The sequence below is a fragment of the Mauremys mutica genome, unplaced genomic scaffold, assembly GCF_020497125.1.
Source record: "Mauremys mutica isolate MM-2020 ecotype Southern unplaced genomic scaffold, ASM2049712v1 Super-Scaffold_277, whole genome shotgun sequence".
NCBI lineage: Eukaryota > Metazoa > Chordata > Testudines > Geoemydidae > Mauremys > Mauremys mutica.
This window is the reverse complement of record NW_025423355.1, coordinates 295,772-318,174: the sequence shown is the minus strand read 5'-3', so window position 1 is coordinate 318,174 and position 22,403 is coordinate 295,772. Positions and strand designations below refer to the sequence as shown.

The 22,403-nt window shown below is 66.1% G+C and overlaps 1 protein-coding gene across 3 annotated transcripts; it reads right to left on the bottom strand.

Annotated features, from left to right (window-relative positions):
- Positions 1-3,617: 3,617 nt before the first annotated feature.
- EFNB3 (ephrin B3) lies at positions 3,618-20,564 on the bottom strand. 3 transcript variants are annotated; one of them, XM_045001469.1, is made up of 6 exons: positions 20,222-20,564; positions 18,675-19,725; positions 14,148-14,440; positions 8,193-8,285; positions 7,070-7,174; positions 3,618-5,470 (listed from the first exon to the last, which is right to left on the bottom strand). In XM_045001469.1, exons 2-6 carry the CDS (start codon positions 18,791-18,793, stop codon positions 5,070-5,072), a joined length of 1,011 nt encoding a protein of 336 aa, XP_044857404.1. In that variant the 5' UTR covers positions 18,794-19,725; positions 20,222-20,564; the 3' UTR covers positions 3,618-5,069. The 3 variants fall into 3 exon arrangements, with proteins under 3 accessions (XP_044857404.1, XP_044857403.1, XP_044857405.1); XM_045001468.1 differs by having other exon boundaries at positions 18,675-20,564; XM_045001470.1 differs by lacking the exon at positions 8,193-8,285 and having other exon boundaries at positions 18,675-20,564.
- Between the last annotated feature and the right edge of the window lie 1,839 nt (positions 20,565-22,403).

Genomic DNA, 22,403 nt, shown 5'->3' with positions numbered 1-22,403 from the left:
TCCAGAGCCGGGGAGAGAACCCAGGAGTCCTGGCTCCCAGCCCCCCTGCTCTAACCACCAGCCCCCACTCCCCTCCCAGAGCCGGGGAGAGAACCCAGGAGTCCTGGCTCCCAGCCCCCCCTGCTCTAACCACCAGCCCCCACTCCCCTCCCAGAGCCGGGGAGAGAACCCAGGAGTCCGGGCTTTCTGCACAGAGCGGGGGGGATGGTGCCCACAGGCCGCTTTACTTGGCAGTAGACAAACATGACCTAATTGGGGACTGACCCCAGGCGACCCCCAGCTGGCAGTGCAGCCCTGGGGCTTGATGAGCTAATAGCCCCTCCCGTCCGTCCCTCGTTAGCTGCACACACACACCCCACTCTGGGCCCCCCACATCGCTCCTGTGAGGGTTGGCAGGGGGTGGGCGGGAACGTGTGGAGGGACAGCTAAGTGCCAGGACTCCTGGGTTCTCTCCCCAGCTCTGGGATGGGAGTGGGGGCTGGTGGGTCAGAGCAGGGGGGGCTGGGAGCCAGGACTCCTGGGTTCTCTCCCCGGCTCTGGGAGGGGAGTGGGGGCTGGTGGGTTAGAGCGGGGGGGCTGGGAGCCAGGACTCCTGGGTTCTCTCCCCAGCTCTGGGTGGTGAATGGGGCCTGGTGATTGGGGGCAGGAGTCAGGACTCCTGGGTTCTCTCCCCGGCGCCGGGAGGGGAGTGGGGGCTGGGAGCCAGGACTCCTGGGTTCTCTCCCCAGCTCCGGGAGGGGAGTGGGGGCTGGTGGGTCAGAGCAGGGGGGGGCTGGGAGCCAGGACTCCTGGGTTCTCTCCCTGGCTCTGGGAGGGGAGTGGGGGCTGGTGGGTCAGAGGAGGCGGGGCTGGGAGCCAGGACTCCTGGGTTCTCTCCCCAGCTCCGGGAGGGGAGTGGGGGCTGGTGGGTTAGAGCAGGTGGCGGGCTGGGAGCCAGGACTCCTGGGTTCTCTCCCCGGGTCTGGGTGGTGAATGGGGCCTGGTGATTGGGGGCAGGAGCCAGGACACCTGGGTTCTGTTCCAAGTCACTCCCCACCCCCCCAGCCCCGACCTGAGGCCTGATCTTAACCACGCCCCCTCAAGGGGAAACACCCCACCCCACCCCCACGAGCTGCCCGGCCCCCCCACCCCCACCGTCGCTTCTGCCGCTAACCACGTTGCGTGAGGCCGTTATGTGAACGGATCTGACAGCAGCCGGCGCGGCCCCCCCCACCCCTCCTACCCCCCCCAGGGCAGAGTCTGTCCCATGCACCATGGATCTAATGAGGTTTCTCACCCCACCCCCACCCCGCATGCAGCCCCTCTGGTGTTGGCAAAGGCCTGGATTTCGGCTGCTGCTCGGCCTGGCTTAGATCAGCTGGGAACAGAGACAGCCCCCCCCCCCGCCCTCTGTCACATCCAGGGCCCTTGTCAGGGTGAGGCAGGGACAGGGACATGGGAGGTTATTTCGGGGGAGAGAGACACCAGGAAAAATGCACCAAGAAAGGCAGAGTGAGGGGGAGAAATGGGGCAGGGGCCCGTCCCCTCTAGGGGGCGCCGGCTCCCACCCGGCCCCAGGGCGGGGACTGGCTGGCTCAGGGGGGCGGGGAATGGGGCAGGGGCCCGTCCCCTCTAGGGGGCGCCGGCTCCCACCCGGCCCCAGGGCGGGGACTGGCTGGCTCAGGGGGGCGGGAATGGGGCAGGGGCCTGTCCCCTATAGGGGGCGCCGGCTCCCACCCGGCCGCAGGGCGGGGACTGGCTGGCTCAGGGGGGCGGGAATGGGGCAGGGGCCTGTCCCCTCTGGGGGGCGCCGGCTCCCCCCCGGCCCCACGGCGAGGACTGGCTGGCTCAGGGGGGCGGGGGGCAGGGAATGGGACATAACTTTCCTCCCTCGGGGGCACCAGCAGTGATCCGGCCCCAGGTGCCCCCCAAACTAGGGATATGAATCCCCCGTGAATATTCCCCCCACGCTGAGAGAAAGGGGGGCAGCGTGTGGGGATCGAGAGAGAGAGCAACGGGAACAGATAGGGAGACAGAGAGAGGGTGCTTATAGGAATAGACAGACAGAATATGAACGGGAATAGACAGACAGGCAGACAGACAGACAGGCAGGCAGGGTGCAAACGGGAATAGATCGGCAGACAGGCAGAGGGTGCAAACAGGAATAGATAGACAGGCAGACAGACAGGCAGAGGTTACAAACGGGAATGGACAGACAGCCAGAGGGTGCGAACGGGAATAGACCGGCAGACAGGCAGAGGGTGCGAACGGGAATAGACCGGCAGACAGGCAGAGGGTGCGAACGGGAATAGACCGGCAGACAGGCAGAGGGTGCGAACGGGAATAGACCGGCAGACAGACAGACAGAGGGTGCGAACGGGAATAGACCGGCAGACAGGCGGAGGGTGCGAACGGGAATAGACCGGCAGACAGACAGAGGGTGCGAACGGGAATAGACCGGCAGACAGGCAGAGGGTGCGAACGGGAATAGACCGGCAGACAGGCAGAGGGTGCGAACGGGAATAGACCGGCAGACAGGCAGAGGGTGCGAACGGGAATAGACCGGCAGACAGGCAGAGGGTGCGAACGGGAATAGACCGGCAGACAGGCAGAGGGTGCGAACGGGAATAGACCGGCAGACAGGCAGAGGTTACAAACGGGAATGGACAGACAGGCAGAGGGTGCGAACGGGAATAGACCGGCAGACAGGCAGAGGGTGCGAACGGGAATAGACCGGCAGACAGACAGAGGGTGCGAACGGGAATTGACCGAGAGGCAGAGGGTGTGAATGCAAATAGACCGACAGACAGACACGGAGATAACTGAGCAGGAGGGACGTATTTTTATATATTTCCCCGGAGTGAAATTCCAGGCTTAGCAGGTCCCAGGCGAGGGTCGATCGATATAACACGTCTTTGCCCCCCCAACGCCCCCGACCCAAGTGCCCCGGGCTGCCCCGCGCCTGGTCTCTGCAGCCGATGCCTCTCGATTCCCTGCTGGGTTCTCCGGAGGTGCAGACTGAGCCCAGCAGGGTCCCTTACGTTATCCCGGGGACCGGCTCCTGGCGAGGCCAGTTCATCCCACCTGCCCCCGCCCCAGGCTCCAACGTCCCCTCGAGCCGGCCCGGCCGTGGTTCCACTGCTTCGCCGTCGAAACGTTGTGCCTGTTTTCTAGTGTGAACGCGTCCGGCTTCAGTTTCCAGCCGGAGCTCCGCCAGGCTCGCGACCGCTGTCCGCCAGGGCGTGGGCCGGACCCCTCTCCGCCATCCCCTCTCCAATGGGAGGCCGCAAAATTCAGTGTGTGTTGCGGGGGGGTTGCGTTCACATAGACCCACCGAACCCCAGAAACTTCCCGCCGCCTGCCGGGAGATGCCGGAGGTGGAACATGCCGGGGGATCGGCCCTGAACTCTTAAGAAAATAGATCCACAGCCGGGCCCCCGTCACCATCTCATCTAACCCCGGCTGGACGGCAGCAGATCTGTCCCACGACGGCCCAGCTTGATGGAAAGTATCGCCAGAACCGGACCCAGGAGCCCAGCAGCCCCCCCCCCCCCAAAAAAAATCACACTGCTTTCCCAGGAGACGAGGCCTCTGGTGAAATCTCTCTCACGCATCACCCACCAAGGCCAGGGAGCAGGATCACAAGTGTAACACCCCCCACCCCGGGGCTCCCTCGTGAACTCACGAGGGAAAAGGAGGCGGGGGAGAGACGGGTAGGAAATAACCAACGGCGTCCAGACGGCTGCACAAGAACGTCTATAATGCACGTGATCGGACAGTAAATTCCACCAACAAACGCTAAGAAATTCCCAGGTCAAAAAACGTCGTTAAAGCCTGCAAAGATCCGCACCCCCCACCCCGCCCCCTTTGAAGTCATTTCCGGGCCCGAAACAGGAAGGCCCGCCCGAAACAGGAAGGCCCCGTCCCAAAAGAGGAAGTCCCGCCCTCGCCCGTGTCTCTTCCTCCGCCACGTTTCCCGGCGGGCGAAATGTCACTTCCTGTGGCTTAAAGTTCGCGGCTTGCTGAATGGCGATGGAGGGGGCAGGGGGGTGGTGTGAAAAACGACAAGCCCACTCCCATACCTCCATGCCTGGCCCCCCCCCGGTGAAAACGTCCCTCTGATAAAGGGGGGGGGGCGCGTGCGGCTGGCGGCCATTTTTGTGGTCACATTTTCAAAACAGAGACGCGGAAAAGGTCCCAATGGTTGAAATGACCAAACCTCGAATCCCACCCCCACTCCACGTGAACAGGGACTGGGGGGGTGGGCGTGTAAAACTGCCCCCACCAGTGCTTAGGAGAGGGGGGGAAATCTCCTGAACAGGGCTGATCTCCCCTCACCCCACCCCGAGACATAACACAGCTGCTCCTGGCCTCCCCCCGGCCCCAAAGACCCCCATCCCTGGTGGAGCTGGGGGGGGGAGGCAGGATCTGGCCTGGGAGGAGCGGAGCTGGGGGCGGGGGTCTGGGGAAGGGACCCGCTCTGAGCCCTCCCCCACATCAGTGCCAGAGTACAAGCCCCCCCCCCATCTCTGCTTTAATGCTGTCCGTGCCGGGGGCCGTTCGCACGAGGAAGAATCGGGAGCGGGGGGCGTCCGTCTCCGTCAGCGCCGGGGGGGCGCTGTCCGTATTTGGGGGGGGTCGCCGTCCTGGCTCCGCGTGAACCCCGTCGGCGCCGGGAGGGGGCGTCCGTCTCAGGGGGGGGTCGCCGTCCTGGCTCCGCGTGAACCCCGTCGGCGCCGGGAGGGGGCGTCCGTCTCCGGGGGGGGGGGTCGCCGTCCTGGCTCCGCGTGAACCCCGTCGGCGCCGGGAGGGGGCGTCCGTCTCCGGGGGGGGGGTCGCCGTCCTGGCTCCCCGTGAACCCCGTCGGCGCCGGGAGGGGGCGTCCGTCTCCGGGGGGGGGGTCGCCGTCCTGGCTCCGCGTGAACCCCGTCGGCGCCGGGAGGGGGCGTCCGTCTCGGGGGGGGGGTCGCCGTCCTGGCTCCGCGTGAACCCCGTCGGCGCCGGGAGGGGGCGTCCGTCTCCGGGGGGGGGAGAGGCACGAGTCCGTAGCCGGCGCCGGGGTGGGCCCGGGCCCCCCTTCCCCCCCCCGCTCACACCTTGTAGTAGATGTTGGCGGGGCTCTGGGGGGGCATCTCCTGGACGATGTAGACGGGGTGCCCGTAGTCCCCGCTCACTTTCTCGTAGTGGGGGCAGAAGGCCCCGTCCGACGTCCGGAGCGGGACGATGATGTCGCTGGGCTCCGACCCGTTGTTGTTCCCGGCCCCGCCGGCCCCGCCCCGCTTGGGGCTGGCCAGGCCGCCGAGCGAGAGGGGCGGCAGGTGGGTGTCGCTCGGCTTGGCCCGGCGCCGGCGCCAGCACACGGCCCCCGTCACGCCCGCCGCCAGCAGGGCCACGAAGGCGGCGCCCCCCGCCGCCCCGGCCACCGCGGGCACGTTGGGCTGGGGCAGGGGCCCGTTCGCGCCCCCGGCCGGGCCGGTGGCGTTCCCAGTGCCTGTGGGGGGGGGGAGAGAGAGAGAGAGAAAGGGCTCAGCGGAGAGAACCCAGGAGTCCTGGCTCCCAGCCCCCCCTGCTCTAACCACCAGCCCCTGCTCCCCTCCCAGAGCCGGGGAGAGAACCCAGGAGTCCTGGCTCCCAGCCCCCCCTGCTCTAACCACCAGCCCGCGCTCCCCTCCCAGAGCCGGAGAGAGAACCCAGGAGTCCTGGCTCCCAGCCCCCCCTGCTCTAACCACCAGCCCCCCTCCCCTCCCAGAGCCATCAGGAGAACCCAGGAGTCCTGCCCCCCTCGCTCTAACCCACCAGCCCCCACTCCCCTCCCGGAGCCGGGGAGAGAACCCAGGAGTCCTGGCTCCCAGCCCCCACACACACACTCTAACCCACCAGCCCCCACTCCTTGCACAGGAGCCCAGGGCCGGGCTGGCAGGGGCTGCGGGTCGGGAGTGACCTCGGGGGGGGGGGGGGAGGGAATGGCACATGGGCCTCTCCCCTGTAGGGGGCACTGCCCGGGCTGCTCCCCCTCTGCGATCGGGGGTGGGGCTATCGAGCCAGCCTGCGCCCCCCCCCTTGCTGGGTGTGAAGGGGTTAATGGCCTGTCGCCCTCAGCCGGGGAGGGAGAGGCTGGTGGATGCTGATGCCTGTAGAGGACCCAGGTGTCCTGGGCTGGGGGACCCGTCACAGAGACAATTAGCTTCCTTAACCGGCTTTGACAGACAGGAAGGGCTCAGCCACCCCCCTGGGCTCAGCCAGCTGCCACCACGAGCCAGGACGCCTGGGTTCCCGCCCCGGCTCTGGGAGGGGAGTGGGGGCTGGTGGGTTAGAGCAGGGGGGGCTGGGAGCCAGGACTCCTGGGTTCTCTCCCTGGCTCTGGGAGGGGAGTGGGGGCTGGTGGGTTAGAGCAGGGGGGGCTGGGAGCCAGGACTCCTGGGTTCTCTCCCCGGCTCTGGGAGGGCAGTGGGGGGCTGGTGGGTTAGAGCAGGGGGGGCTGGGAGCCAGGACTCCTGGGTTCTCTCCCCGGCTCTGGGAGGGGAGTGGGGGCTGGTGGGTTAGAGCAGGGGGGGCTGGGAGCCAGGACTCCTGGGTTCTCTCCCTGGCTCTGGGAGGGGAGTGGGGGCTGGTGGGTTGGAGCAGGGGGGCCGGGAGCCAGGACTCCTGGGTTCCCGCCCCGGCTCTGGTAGGGGAGTGGGGGCTCGGGGGTCAGAGCAGGGGGGCTGGGAGCCAGGACTCCTGGGTTCTCTCCCCGGGTCTGGGAGGGGAGTGGGGGCTGGTGGGTTAGAGCAGGGGGGCTGGGAGCCAGGACTCCTGGGTTCTCTCCCCGGCTCTGGGAGGGGATTGGGGGCTGGTAGTTGGGGGCGGGAGCCAGGACACCTGGGTTCTGTTCCAAGACACCCCCCCCCATCTCCAATCTGGGGCCTGACCTAACCATGCCCCTCAAGGGGAAACACCCCACCCCACCTCGCCCCACCCCCAGTCTCCGGACACGCGGGGTCGAGGGGAGGGATCTGGTGCTGACGGGGCAGACAGAGCAGGCTGGGGGAGGGGCAGGGACCCCCAGTGCTGGGTGGGGAACGGGACGGGGGGGGGGACAGCTCCGTACCCGCTCCGCTTTCCTTGCCAGCGTCTGCCCCGCCCAGCGTCCCGCGCTCCTTCTCGGGCGGCGTCTCCGGCCTCGATTTCTGGGACTTGGAGCCCGTGCCGGGATCTGGGGGGGCAGCGAGAGAGACGTGGGCGGGGGGAGTGACAGGTGCTCACAGACCAGGGTCCCCCCCCACACGCTTCCCCCTGGGTGGGTGCAAGGCCCCCTGTACCCCACTTCTCCCAGCCCCCTTCCCCCCTGCCTGCTGCAGTACCTGGCCTGGCCAGCAGGGGGCGTCATTCACCATTAGCGTCTCTGGAACACAGGACCAACCCCCTCACCCCCCAGCTCGGCCGGTGCCCCTCACTCCCGACCCGCAGCCCCTGCCAGCCCAGCCCTGCCCCCCAGCCCTGCCAGTGCCCCTCACTCCCGACCCGCAGCCCCTGCCAGCCCAGCCCTGCCGGTGCCCCTCACTCCCGACCCGCAGCCCCCTGCCCCCCCCAGCTCTGCCTTGTGCGGGGGTGGTAGGGAGAGCTGAGCAGAGGCTGTGGGTCATTCACCCCAGTTCGGGGTCCAGGGGGGAGGGGGAGGGGAGCTGGAGCCACTTTTAGATGCTGTCAATCACAGAGAAAGCTCCTCCCCTTTCCCCTCCCCCAGCTGCAATCATGCAGCGCTAATTAGCTCGTTGGAGGGGCTCCCTGGCAATCAGCCAGATCAACCCAGATGGGAGAAAGGCAGCGCCAGGGAGAGAACCCAGGAGTCCTGGCTCCCAGCCCCCCCTGCTCCAACCCACCAGCCCCCACTCCCCTCCCAGAGCCGGGGAGAGAACCCAGGAGTCCTGGCTCCCAGCCCCCCCTGCTCCAACCCACCAGCCCCCACTCCCCTCCCAGAGCCGGGGAGAGAACCCAGGAGTCCTGGCTCCCAGCCCCCCCTGCTCTAACCCACCAGCCCCCACTCCCCTCCCAGAGCCAGGGAGAGAACCCAGGAGTCCTGGCTCCCAGTCCTCCAATTCATGCTCCCTGCCCCATAGCGCCCCCTAGCGCCGCCCTGGGGCCAGCCCCGCCTGCCAGGGGAGAGCGCCCCCTGCTGAGCCCCCCACCCCGACACTGAATTCTCCCCGCCCCACAGCAGGTTGGTGACTTACGCTGCCCCACTTTCAAGACGACTTTCATCCCCTTCGAGAGGCAGGCGCCGCCCTTCAGGTTCTCCAGCCCCTCCCTGGTGCCGTCCGACGTGGCTGTGGGGAGAGACAGGGACATCAGAGCAGGGCGGGGGGCTCAGCAGGGGGCGCTCTCCCCTGGCAGGCGGGGCTGGCCCCAGGGCGGTGCTAGGGGGCGCTGTGGGGCAGGGAGCAGGGCGGGGGCTCAGCAGGGGGCGCTCTCCCCTGGCAGGCAGGGCTGGCCCCAGGGTGGCGCTAGGGGGCGCTGTGGGGCAGGGAGCGGGGCAGGGGGGCTCAGCAGGGGGCGCTCTCCCCTGGCAGGGGGCTGGCCCCAGGGCGGCACTAGGGGGCGCTGCGGGGCAGGGAGCGGGGCGGGGGGCTCAGCAGGGGGCGCTCTCCCCTGGCAGGGGGCTGGCCCCAGGGCAGGGCTAGGGGGCGCCGTGGGGCAGGGAGCGGGGCAGGGCGGCTCAGCAGGGGGCGCTCTCCCCTGGCAGGCGGGGCTGGCCCCAGGGCGGCACTAGGGGGCGCTGTGGGGCAGGGAGCAGGGCACGGGGCTCAGCAGGGGGCGCTCTCCCCTGGCAGGGGGCTGGCCCCAGGGCGGCACTAGGGGGCGCTGTGGGGCAGGGAGCGGGGGCTCAGCAGGGGCGGTTGGGGGGCAGGATGGTTCTGCGGACGGACGCTGTATGTGACGTGTGTTGGCTGGTGGCGTGTGTGCGATCTCCCGGCCGTGTGCGTGTGGATCTCTGACCGCGGCGTGTGTTGGGTGCGTGTGGGGGGAGGCTGTGTGAGACACACACACACACACAGGCCTAGTTCTCTCGCTCTCTCTCTCTCTCTCACACACACCCACACCCTGGGCTGTGTTACTAGGTCACTGTTGTGCTGCTCTCAGCAATTCGCCTCTCGACCCGCAGGGACAGCGCAGCCTCCAGCCTGGAAAATCCCCCTCAGGACCCAGGAGTCCGGGCTCCCGGCACGGCTCTGGGAGGGGAGTGGGGGCTGGTGGGTTAGAGCAGGGGGGGCTGGGAGCCAGGACTCCTGGGTTCTCTCCCTGGCTCTGGGAGGGCAGTGGGGGCTGGTGGTTAGAGCAGGGGGGCTGGGAGCCAGGACTCCTGGGTTCTCTCCCCGGCTCTGGGAGGGCAGTGGGGGCTGGTGGGTTAGAGCAGGGGGGGCTGGGAGCCAGGACTCCTGGGTTCTCTCCCTGGCTCTGGGAGGGGAGTGGGGGCTGGGGGGTTGGAGCAGGGGGGCCTGGGAGCCAGGACTCCTGGGTTCTCTCCCCGGCTCTGGGAGGGGAGCGGGGGCTGGTGGGTTAGAGCAGGGGGGGCTGGGAGCCAGGACTCCTGGGTTCTCTCCCCGGCTCTGGGAGGGCAGTGGGGGCTGGGGGGTTAGAGCAGAGGGGCTGGGAGCCCATTGGGAGGTCGGTGCTGAAGCCGAGCGGGGGGGGGGCGGGTGGCCCGGATGCCGGGGTCCCCGAGGGAGCAGTGTGTCTCGGGGGGGCGGGGGAGGTTGCATGCGTGCGGTGGCAGCAGGTGCTGGGGGTGCCGGCAGGCCGGGCTGTCACATCGCGTTAGCTGCACATGGCCGGGTCCTTTCACCGCCCAACATGGCGGGGTCCGTGCTCAAAGACGCCGGCTCCCCAGGCCAGCCCCCCCGCAGCCAGCCTGCCCCACATCCGCTCCATGGCTCCCTGCCCCCCAGGCGCCTCCTACACAGCTCCCCCCCGGGCAGAGACAGGCCCCCCATCGCCTGCCCCACCCCCACACATTCAGCCCCCCAACACTCCCCATCTCATCGGCTCCTGGCACACACAGAGCCACAGCCCAACAACCCCCCCCCCCGCACTGCTCCGTGCCCCACCTGAAAACCACCAGCCCCCAGCCACTGGCCTGGTCTGGTCTGTCCCCGCCCCCACCCTGCACTGGACCCAGGAGTCCTGATGTGTATAAAGAGCTGGAACAAACATTTGTGTATTAGATGCGACCAGCTCTGGGGCGGGGCGGCCGGTTACCCAGGGACCCCTCGCCCGGCGCTGAGATGCGCCCACCTCTGGGGCGGGGCGGCCGGTTACCCAGGGACCCCTCGCCCGGCGCTGAGATGCGGCCACCTCTGGGGCGGGGCGGCCGGTTACCCAGGGACCCCTCGCCCGGCGCTGAGATGCGGCCACCTCTGGGGTGGGGCGGCCAGTGACCCAGGGACCCCTCGCCCGGTGCTGAGATGCGGCCACCTCTGGGGCGGGGCGGCCGGTTACCCAGGGACCCCTCGCCCGGCGCTGAGATGCAGCCACCTCTGGGGCGGGGCGGCCGGTTACCCAGGGACCCCTCGCCCGGCGCTGAGATGCAGCCACCTCTGGGGCGGGGCGGCCGGTTACCCAGGGACCCCTCGCCCGGCGCGGAGATGCAGCCACCTCTGGGGTGGGGCAGCCAGTTACCCGGGGACCCCTCGCCCGGCGCTGAGATGCGGCCACCTCTGGGGCGGGGCGGCCGGTGACCCAGGGACCCCTCGCCCGGCGCTGAGATGCGGCCACCTCTGGGGCGACGCGGCCGGTGACCCAGGGACCCCTCGCCCGGCGCTGAGATGCAGCCACCTCTGGGGCGGGGCGGCCGGTGACCCAGGGACCCCTCGCCCGGTGCTGAGATGCGGCCACCTCTGGGGCGGGGCGGCCGGTGACCCGGGGATTTTTTACCGGGGGGGGGGGCGGTGTTTCCGGTTCTGTCACTTCCTGCCCTACTTGGCACCTGACCACCCCTCCGCTCCCGCCCTCATGTCTGGTTGGGCAGAACCATCATCTGACAAGAATCTGGGTCAGCTCCTCCCCCCCCCAGGCTCCTGCCCCCCTCCCCCCTCCATGTCCCCCCCCTGCCATCTCCCTTCCCTGCTTCTCCTGGCCTCTCTCTCTCCCCCCTAGGGCCACCCCAGGGATCCCTTCCAGGCACCTTCGCCCCCCACACCCACCCCAGGAAAAACCCCAACACCCCCCAGAAGATGCTGGGGGAGCAAGGGGGGAGGGGAGGGAGGGGCAGGGTGGGAGGAGGAGGGGTGGGAATGGGGGTGGGGAGGGGCAGCGAGGGAGGGGGAGGGGTGGGAATGGGGGTGGGGAGGGAGGGGGAGGGGCAGCGAGGGAGGGGGAGGGGTGGGAATGGGGGTGGGGAGGGAGGGGGAGGGGCAGCGAGGGAGGGGAGGGGTGGGAATGGGGAGTGGGGAGGGGCAGGGAGGGAGGGGGAGGGGTGGGAATGGGGGGTGGGGAGGGGCAGGGGGAGGGGGAGGGGTGGGAATGGGGGGTGGGGAGGGGCAGGGAGGGAGGGGGAGGGGTGGGAATGGGGGGTGGGGGCCTGAGCCCCCCCTTCCCCGCGGGTGTGTGGGGGGAGCCTCTCTGGGGTGGGGTCGGGGGGGGGCGGTTGCCGTGGCGCGGTTGCCAGGGTGCCCGGAAGGCCCTGGTTTGTCGGGAGGCAGTTGCCATAGCGATGGGGGAAAGACCACCAGGGCCTGTGATGGGAACCACGGGGGGGCGGGAAATGGACACGCAGCCCCCCCCTCCCCCCCAGGGGCAACGATTGCCCCCACGTGGGGCCCTGCTGCTTCCAACCGGCCCCTCCCCCCCTGCTCCCCTCCCCCTCTTCCTTCCCCTCCCCCGTCCTATCCCCTCCGTGCTGCTCCCCCCCCCGCCCCCCCGCCCCGTGACCCAGATGTCAGGAAGCGTCAGCGCCTGGATTTCAAAAGGGAAAATGTCCCGGAGCAGCCGCCAGGCTCCGGGTTGGGGGGGGTGGACTGCTCAGCCCATCCCCCCCCCGCCCCGTCTCGCACACGCCCTGTCTCGCACACGCATGCACGAGCACGTGCAGCAGCCGCCAGGGGATGAGGCCTTGTGCCGTCTGTAGGGAGGGGGGGCGGGTGAGTGTGCACAGACCAGCGGGCGTGCGAGAGCCTGGGGGTGGCAGAGGAGGGGGCGGGGCCCTGGGCATGTGAGTGTGTGTGGAAGGGAGCGTGCAAGAGGCTGAATGTTCCTCCTGCATGTGTGTGCGCGAGAGAGGGAGTGAGTGTGCAAGGGTGTGAGTGTGCAACGGGCAGGTGTGAGGCAGCACCGGGGTGTGTGTGCACGCCAGGGACCAGTCGAGCGTGCGAGGGGCTGAACAGCTCTACGTGCAAGAGGGGGAGGGTGCGTCGGTGTGAGTGTGCAACAGGCCACATGTGCAAGAAACCAAACGGCCACACCGGGGTGTGTGTGCATGCCAGGTTGAGCCAGAGGGCCTGGAGTTGTGTGCAGGCCCTAGTGAGGGGGGGGTGAGCCACAGGGTGTGCAAATGGGTGTGCAAAGGACCAAGTGGCTACGAGTGTGCGACAGAGGCCGTGGCCAGAGGGTTGGCGCGCAAAGGGGATAGGTACCCTGGGCGTGTGCAGGGAAGTGAGTGTGCAAAGAATTAGGGTCGTGCAAGGATGGTGTGTGTGCAAATTCACGGGAGGGAGTGTGTGTATGAGGACCATTTTGGGAGGTGGGAGGGGACAGTCTGAGTGTGCCAGCATGGAGCTACCCCCTTGCACGCCCACCCCTGTTCCACACTCACACCAGTCCATGTGCACACACCCTTGGACGAGATCCCCCCCCCGTGCAAGCTGCCTTGGTCTCTCGCACGCTCACCCCGACGTGCAAATGCCTCCTGTTGAGAGCCTCCGTCCCATGCAAACAACCCCCCACCCCTAGGACACAACACTGGACTCGGGGGGGGGGGTCACCCCACGGCTCCAACTCTGCCCCCCAACTTCTCAGACCCTGTGATCCCGGATGGGGGCCTGCCACTGTCACCCCAGGCACGGCCTTAGGAGTCGGGGCGGGGGGAGCCCAGAGCCGGGCCAGCAGGGGCTGCGGGTCGGGAGTGAGGGGCACCGGCAGATCTGGGGGGGCTGCGGGTCGGGAGTGAGGGGCACCGGCAGATCTGGGGGGGCTGCGGGTCGGGAGTGAGGGGCCCCGGCAGAGGTGAGGGTGAGGTGGGGGGGGAGAAGCCGACAGATGCCAGCGGCTCGTGGGCGGCGAGCGACTGACTCAGGAATACACAGCGTAGGAGGGCAGGAGACAGACAGACGGACAGATTGTGTTTGGGGTGGGGGGGGGAGCTGGATTTCACAACACAGAGCTGAGATGCGGCCACCTCTGCGGCGGGGCGGCCGGTGACCCAGGGACCCCTCGCCCGGCGCTGAGATGCGGCCACCTCTGGGGCGGGGCGGCCGGTGACCCAGGGACCCCTCGCCCGGCGCTGAGATGCAGCCACCTCTGGGGCAGGGCGGCTGGTTACCCGGGGACCCCTCGCCCGGCGCTGAGATGCGGCCACCTCTGGGGCGGGGCGGCCGGTTACCCAGGGACCCCTCGCCCGGCGCTGAGATGCGGCCACCTCTGGGGCGGGGAGGCCGGTTACCCAGGGACCCCTCGCCCGGCGCTGAGATGCGGCCACCTCTGGGGCGGGGCGGCCGGTTACCCGGGGACCCCTCGCCCGGCGCTGAGATGCGCCCACCTCTGGGGCGGGGCGGCCGGTTACCCAGGGACCCCTCGCCCGGTGCTGAGATGCGCCCACCTCTGGGGCGGGGCGGCCGGTGACCCAGGGACCCCTCGCCCGGCGCTGAGATGCGCCCACCTCTGGGGCGGGGCGGCCGGTTACCCGGGGACCCCTCGCCCGGCGCTGAGATGCGCCCACCTCTGGGGCGGGGCGGCCGGTTACCCGGGGACCCCTCGCCCGGCGCTGAGATGCAGCCACCTCTGGGGCGGGGCGGCCGGTTACCCGGGGACCCCTCGCCCGGCGCTGAGATGCAGCCACCTCTGGGGCGGGGCGGCCGGTGACCCAGGGACCCTCACCCGGCGCCGAGCTGCAGCAGGGAAACGTATCAGACTCAATCCGGGAGTCGTGGCTCCCAGCCCCCCGCGCCGGGGGAGAACCCAGGCGTCCGGGCACTCACTGATGATGTAGTAGTCCTGGTTGCTCTTGAATTCGTGGCCCCACAGGTTGGGGCTGAACTCCTGGAACTTGATGGTGAATCGCACGTCGTGCTCGGGCCGGTCGCACGTCAGCAGCAGGTTGGGGGCCTGCAGGATCTCGCACGCCCGGGCCTGATCGCCCGGCACCAGGTGCAGCTTATAATACTCGTACTCCTCCGCCGAGAAGGGGCCCGGGGGCCGGGACCGCGGGCAGATCAGGTCCAGCCGGTCGCCGATCTGCGGGTACAGGACGTAGCCGCCCGCCGCCTGGAACCTGCCGGAGACGGGGAGTCAGAGAGGGGACCCCAACCCACGCCCCCCGGAGCCAGCCGGTCCCCGGCCATCCAGACCCACCCCCGCCCTGAGTTGGGTGACAGACCCCTGCCCGAGGGACCCCTCCCCGGGCGTGGAGACGCGGCCACCTCTGGGGCAGGACACAGCTACTACTATAACGGGTTGGGGGCGCGGGCCTGAGAGCCAGGACTCCTGGGTTCTCTCCCCGGCTCTGGGAGGGGAGTGGGGGCTGGTGGGTTAGAGCAGGGGGGGCTGGGAGCCAGGACTCCTGGGTTCTCTCCCCGGCTCTGGGAGGGGAGTGGGGGCTGGTGGGTCAGAGCAGGGGGGGCTGGGAGCCAGGACTCCTGGGTTCTCCCCCCGGCTCTGGGAGGGGAGTGGGGGCTGGTGGGTTAGAGCGGGTGGGGCTGGGAGCCAGGACTCCTGAGTTCTCTCCCCGGCTCTGGGAGGGGAGTGGGGACTGGTGGGTTAGAGCAGGGGGGGCTGGGAGCCAGGACTCCTGGGTTCTCTTCCCGGCTCTGGGAGGGGAGTGGGGGCTGGTGGGTCGGAGCAGGGGGGCTGGGACCAGGACTCCTGGGTTCTCTCCGCGGCTCTGGGAGGCGAGTGGGGGCTGGTGGGTTAGAGCGGGAAGGGTGGGGGCTGGGAGCCAGGACTCCTGGGTTCTATTCCTTATCGATGCCAGAGTCAGGGTTAGAACCCAGGCGTCCTGACGCCAACAGCCCCTGGTCGCCGGGGGGTGGGATCGAACCTCTGGAGCGTAGCACAGGAGCCTCTAATGCCTATTCTCTCCAGGACCGGCGGCCTGATTTCGCGGTTCCAGGGAATTTCCTCTGCGTTTCCTCGGCCGGCCCGGGCTCCGGAGGCCCCGTCCGAGCCCCGTAACGCCCCCCCTCCCGCCCCCGGAGTCTGCACATATCCCTACGGGCCGGAGCAGATCCCGCCCTCATCCCGCCACCGCAAAGCAAGCTCTGGAAATACCCCGCCGTGCCCGGCGGCCTCTGATCTCTCGGCCCCCCGCGAATCCCGCGGAGGCCCAGGGGCCTCTCTCGACTCGGGGGGGGTAAATCCTCGGCCGGGTGCGAAGACGCGAGAGGCCCCCTGAGTGTTTCAGTCGGCTGCCAAGCTGGGGGCGCGAACCCTTCGTCTTCCCCGCCGGCACCTCTACCTTGACTAAGGGCGAGTGATTTGAAGGGACGCTGGCGCTGTCATGATGCTGGGCTGGATTTTTCAGCCCTTCGCGGCGCACTTTTGCGGCCGGCGGGCTCAAGACCCAAAGGCCGATCGAACCCAGGCGGGGGTGGCTTTGAAACCGCCCCAGTCGCTGCATCCCCGCCCCAGAGCCAGCTGCATCTCCCGGCGGGGGAGCGTTAAAGGTTTTCAGCAGAAGGCCCACGGATCGGCGTCGGCTCCTGCCTGCTAAAGTCCGACCCGGATGTTAAAATATTCCCCGCGTATCGTTCGCGATCAGGCCGACTCAGATGGGCCCGGCCTATATTGAAACTCATTTCCAGCGGCTCGGCCCGGCCGGCCGGCCGGCGTGGCGTTTTGCCTTCTTAATTTTAAGCAAACGACGGCATTCGCGAGGAATAACCCCACCGGCGTTGGCGGGACTGTTACAAGCCGGCGGCAAACTTCTGGACAGCTTCATAAAACCCGACGGCGGTGACCGAGACGAGCCGCCCGAATCGCTCCCCTGTGTCCTTCCGCTCGAAATTGTCCGACTGGCTTCCAATCCCAGGATTCGGGGGCAGGGGGCAGGGGCTCGTGGGCCCAGGAGATTTAGAAGCCTCCCACTGAGTCTCAGGCCGCTAGGGTCCAGTTCCCCCAAGGGGTTTAGGCACCTTGTTCCCATTGATTTAGCCGAACGGCCCCAAGCGCCACTGGGTGCCCGGGCTCTGCCCTGGCCCAAATTAAGCACTGGGCCCGAGTGACCTTTGAAAATGGGACTCGGCATTCGGGGATTTTTTAAAAGCCGGTCAGCAATTTTCGAGCCTTGGGCCGGCCGGGCGATTCGGGGGGGTGTATCTGGATCTATGTAGAGGCGTGTCAGAGATCGAAGCTGGTGCCCGTGTCCAAAACCAAGCCAACGCTTTGCTTTAAACAGAAAGTGGCGTGAAAAAAATGACACCATGTGTTCCCAGACACACACACACACTGCCAGCTCCCCATACGCCAGTGTCGCCAGCGGCTGATCTGAGCCGATATGTTCATTCTGCGCCGGGAAATAAATACATTTGAAAAATAAAGCGGCCTCTCTTTTTATGCCGTTTTAAGATCCACACACCCCTTTGGGGATAGGGCGGGAGGGGAAAACCCACCCCAGGACGCTGCCGAAAAACACCTTTCTCCCTAGATCTGCAAGGAGATAGCGAACCCCTTTTTCGGGCCTGGGGGAGCCGGTGGAAAAGATTTCGACAAACAGATCCGTTCGCTCGACCATGTATTTGTTGCTAGGAAGCGCTGACACACGCGGATGGGAGGAACTGGCGCGTTGACGAGCGCTCCATATTTCTGGCCACCGGACCCCCCCCCCTAAAACTTTGTCGTTTTCTCCGGGTGGGGTTTTGATTGAGCCCGGAGCAGATGCAACACTCGGGTGGTTTCGATGGCTCTCGGGTCTGGAATGATGCAGCCAGGAGGGGAGAAAAACGTCGCTTCCAGATCTACCCGGGCAGAGAGAAACGCCTGCTTTGACCTATGCACCCCTATAAAGCGCAGGCCAGCAGACAGAGGCCCGGGTGCGAAACTAAAATCTCCACAACACAAGCCAAGCCCCAGAGGTCTGGACTAGATGATCTCCTGAGGTCTCTTCCAACCCTGATCTTCTGTGATACACACAGTCAGTTGTTTCAAGGGGATGTCAAACTACACACAACTTTAGAAGCTGCCAGTATATAGCTAAAGAAACACACACACAATAACTCATTTGAAGGGAATCTCCCCTCCCCGTTCGATACACACACACACACTGAAGGCACCAAAACCAACACCCACAACTCGGAAGCGGCACATTTATAGACCGTGCTGGCAGAGCGCACTGCTCGTTTTCCCAAACGCCAACCCCCCTGTTCAAGAGGCCTACCCCAAATTCGCACCCCCTCTCCGGCTTGCCTGCACAAACTTCACCGAAACACCACAATCTCGCTCATACACACACACACACACACCCAGTCGCTCTCCTGCGCTGGACAGCGTCAAAAGGCCATCGGATATTTCTGCCCCCTAAAAACCTCTCACCTTTGCACTGAAAACACCGATTTGTCCAGAATTAAAAAAAAAAAGATGATTATAAAGAGCAAACACAACAATCCCCCCCTTCCCCCTTCTTTCAGAGGCTGGTTTTGTTAAATAAAACATCCTCCTTGATTTTTGTGGAGAGGTCCCACTCCCAACACACTTTCCAAGAAATGGGTTGACTGAAGACGGATCACGGGAAAGAAAGAAAAGTTTGACAAGGATTCAGTGGCAGACTTTTGAGGGTGAAACTCACCCGGGTCCTCATAAAATCCTTGTCAGTTTACACTTGAAATGGACTAGATTTGGGGGAAATGTAAAATCCTAGTCGGTGACACTTGAAATGGACTAGATTTGGGGGAAATGTAAAATCCTAGTCAGTGACACTTGAAATGGACTAGATTTGGGAGAAATGTAAAATCCTAGTCAGTTTACACTTGAAATGGACTAGATTTGGGGGAAATGTAAAATCCTAGTCAGTGACACTTGAAATGGACTAGATTTGGGGGAAATGTAAAATCCTAGTCAGTGACACTTGAAATGGACTAGATTTGGAGGGGAAATGTAAAATCCTAGTCGGTGACACTTGAAATGGACTAGATTTGGAGGGGAAATGTAAAATCCTAGTCGGTGACACTTGAAATGGACTAGATTTGGAGGGGAAATGTAAAATCCTAGTCAGTTTACACTTGAAATTGACTAGATTTGGGGGAAATGTAAAATCCTAGTCGGTGACACTTGAAATGGACTAGATTGGGGGAAATGAACCCCCAAAACCCCCCCCTTGCCATTTCTTTTTCCCTTCACGTTTCCTCCCCCTCCCCTTCTCCTCTGGGATTTGCAGCCCCCAAATGAACCCCAAACACAGCCAGCGATTTAAAACTTGGGGGGGGGGGTGCCTTCCCTCTTCTCCCCCGCCCCCCAACCCTTCCCCTTTTCCTAGCCCAAAACCCAGCAAGGAACCCTCCCTTTCCCCCACTTACTTTTTATTCGCTGTGTTCCAGTATATTGGCTCCAGGCTAACAGCTGATATAATCCACAGTTCCAGCCAGGAAACCAGGAACCCCATACAGAGGGCAAGCAATGAAGTCCTCAATGCCATGATTGCAAAGGAAAAGGGATGGGGGTTTTTTTTCCCCCCACCTCTTCTCTGTGTTTTCTTCCTGGAGATTCACACACACACAAATCAAGAGGCGCCCACTGTGCTCCCCTCTCTGCCAGCCCTAGGCTAGAAAAAGTTGCATGGATTTTATCCACCCCTCCCTGCCTGGATTTTTCACGCCAGGGCTGGAAAGTTGGTTGTTTTGTGTGGTGTTGTTTTTTTTCCCTTCAAGATCCTAATGCCATCTGCAGCCTGGGAGAAAAATACATCTAGGCACAGAGAGAAAATTCACCTCCCCTTCTCCTGTGTGTGGCTTTCTGGTGTGATCTCCTGAGCAGTGTTGTAAAACACAAGGAAAGGAGGGAGGAGGGGGGGGAGGAATTCATTTGAAAGCCCCTCCTGGAGTCCTTGTCTTTGGTGAGATTTTTTTTCCCCTCCTTCTTCTTCTTTTCTCTCTCTCTCTCTCTTTTTGTGTGTGTGAAGCTTCGGCGTTGAGTAACTCCAGAGATGAGGACAGAGAATGGGAGTGAGCAGAGGAGGAGGAGCAGCAGAGGAGAAGTGGTGAGTGGGAAATACTGGAGGAAAGAGAGAGGCAGGGGCACACACACACACACACACACACACACACAGACAGACACTGGGATCTGGAGTCTGGACTTTAAGGAAGATGTGGAGTCCGGATCCAGGTATAAAAGTCTCCCAGTACAACAGCAGAGCCAGCCAGCGAGGTGGCTTGAAGACAGGAATATTTCGCAGCTCAGTTCGCTCGGCCCTGTCACGACTAATCAGAGACACGGTCGCTTCTCGACCCACCCAAAAAACCCACGAGCGAGACACATCAGGGTCCTTTTCCCGAGCCGCCGCGACGAAACGGAGAACCGTCGCCAGGCCTCGACGTATTCCTCCAATGCCCGGCCGGCTGCTCCGTGCGCCTGTGCGGAGGGCAAGGTGGATTCGGGTTAGAGAGTCACTTTTCAGCCGGTGGGGAGAGACTGGGGGTTTTTTGGGGGGGGGAGCGGGGGCAGATGTGGCGTTGGGATCGGAAAGGGACTTGAGAAACAGATCGTAGGATTTCGGCCCTCGGATCGGGCGGGAGGGGTTTTCGTCGGGGCTTCTAGGCCGGAGAGTCCGGGATCATTTGGGGAGGTGGGATTTCTCCGTGAGAATCAGGGGGGGGGGTCGATTAACCAAACGAGAACCCCACTCGGTGGCCAAATCCGGTCGGAGATGAAGCCGGTGGCCTTCGCAACCCGGCGCGGCTTCGAAGGCCGTTTCCGAGCCGCCGGTCCCCTCGAAGAGAAGGGGACGTCCCCTCGCCGAGAACAACTTTTCCGGCTGCTCCACCGGCCGGGAAACCCCGTCATTAAAAAGTCAATCCGGGATCTCCGGGGTTCGCGCGTGTGAAGGGCAGCGGAGGGTCCTACGCACGGGCGGATCCTCGCGGCCGAGGGTCTTTCTCAAGGCAGGAGTTGCCCGGATTGGGATCTTTGGCTTGGTCTTTGGTCCAGATCTTTGGATTTGGATCCGGAGGCCGAGGCGGGAAGTGAACCAGGCTTAGCAGGTGTTTTGGGGGTTCCCAGACGGGCCTGCGGCAAAGGGGGGTGTGATTGTGGTGTCAGGAGCAGGGAGGGGGATTTTCGACACGCGGCTCTTGAAGGAAGTCGAAACCCAGTGACGCCCCGAAACCAAAGCAGGACCCAAAGAGGCTGCGAAGCGTTGGACCAACGTCCCCCACCCCGAACCCCAGCGCGTGAGGTGGAGTTTTGGGGAACTCAGGAGTCCTGGCTCCCAGCACCCACCAGCCCCCACTCGCCTCCCAGAGCCGGGCAGAGAACCCAGGAGTCCTGGCTCCCAGCCCCCCCCTGCTCTAACCCACCAGCCCCCACTCGCCTCCCAGAGCTGGGGAGAGAACCCAGGAGTCCTGGCTCCCAGCCCCCCCTGCTCTAACCCACCAGCCCCCACTCGCCTCCCAGAGCCGGGCAGAGAACCCAGGAGTCCTGGGTCCCAGCCCCCCCTGCTCTAACCCACCAGCCCCCACTCCCCTCCCACAGCTGGGGAGAGAACCCAGGAGTCCTGGCTCCCAGCCCGCCCTGCTCTAACCCACCAGCCCCCACTCCCCTCCCAGAGCCGGGCAGAGAACCCAGGAGTCCTGGCTCCCAGCCCCCCCTGCTCTAACCCACCAGCCCCCACTCCCCTCCCAGAGCCGGGGAGAGAACCCAGGAGTCCTGGCTCCCAGCCCCCCCTGCTCTAACCCCCCTGCCCCCACGCCCCTCCCAGAGCCGGGCAGAGAACCCAGGAGTCCTGGCTCCCAGCCCCCCCTGCTCTGACCCACCAGCCCCACTCCCCTCCCAGAGCCGGGGAGAGAACCCAGGAGTCCTGGCTCCCAGCCCCCCCTGCTCTAACCCACCGGCCCCCACTCCCCTCCCAGAGCCGGGCAGAGAACCCAGGAGTCCTGGCTCCCAGCCCCCCCTGCTCTGACCCACCAGCCCCCGCTCCCCTCCCAGAGCCGGGCAGAGAACCCAGGAGTCCTGGCTCCCAGCCCTCCCTGCTCCGACCCACCACTCCTCTCCCAGAGCCGGGGAGAGAACCCAGGAGTCCTGGCCCCCCCGCTCTAACCACCAGCCCCCACTCCCCTCCCAGAGCTGGGGAGAGAACCCAGGCGTCCTGGCGCCCCACAGGGTAGGCCGTAGCAGCATAGACCCGAGTTTGCTTTGGGAAGGAAGCCGGTGATTTGGATGCAAATCTTGGCAGCATGTGACTCTCCGGTAGCAGCATGAAGCCGCCTGCCCCCCTTGTGCCGTCCAGCACCCCCCACCCCCCACGGGCCAGGAGCTGCCTGATGGGACTTCGTGTGTCATACAGGTCCTGGCCCCACTGATGTCATGCGAAGCAGCGCTGGGCTGGGGCAGGATTTGGAGGGGAGACCAGCGAGCGGGGCGGGGGGCTCAGCAGGGGGCGCTCTCCCCTGGCAGGCAGGGCTGGTCCCATGGGACGCTAGGGGGCGCTGTGGGGCAGGGAGTAGGGCGAGGGCAGCAGGGGGCGCTGTGGGGCAGGGTGCAGGATGGGGGCAGCAGAGGGTGCTAGGGGGCGCTGTGGGGCAGGGAGTGGGGCGGGGGCTCAGCAGGGGGCGCTAGGGGGCGCTGTGGGGCAGGGAGCGGGGCGGGGGACTCGCCAGGGGGCGCTGTGGGGCAGGGAGCAGGGCAGGGGCTCAGCAGGGGGCGCTCTCCTCTGGCAGGCGGGGCTGGTCCCATGGGGCGCTAGGAAGCAGGGCGGGGGGCTCAGCAGGGGGCTGGCCCCAGTGCCCCAGAGGGGCGCTAAAGGGCAGGGGTTGGGTGGGGGGGGCTTTGACCCACAAGAGGGGTCGGGGGGGGGGGATATTTGCCCAATGCAAACAGAGGCTGCTGGCACCATCTGGTGGCCTCACGTGTTATTGCAGCGAGTCTGCACCAGCAGCTGGGACCGGGGTACCCAGAGCTGCCCCCCCACGCCCCCCCCCACTCCCCACAGCACCCCCTGCTGGCAGCCAGGAGCTCCCCCACCCCCACCTGGGGGCAGCGCACCCGCCCCGCTCTCATCACCCACTGGCCGGGGAAGAGGCCGTTTCGCCCCC

What these genes read in the sequence shown, in the direction of transcription:
- EFNB3 (XM_045001468.1), bottom strand. Translation starts at nt 18,793, where the DNA reads ATGGCATTGAGGACTTCATTGCTTGCCCTCTGTATGGGGTTCCTGGTT. An exon ending in TGGAACACAGCGAATAAAAA is followed by an intron (nt 14,441 to 18,674) that starts GTAAGTGGGGGA and finishes CGTCTCCGGCAG; the next exon opens with GTTCCAGGCGGCGGGCGGCT. An exon ending in TGGCAAGGAAAGCGGAGCGG is followed by an intron (nt 5,471 to 7,069) that starts GTACGGAGCTGT and finishes CCCCCCCCACAG; the next exon opens with GCACTGGGAACGCCACCGGC.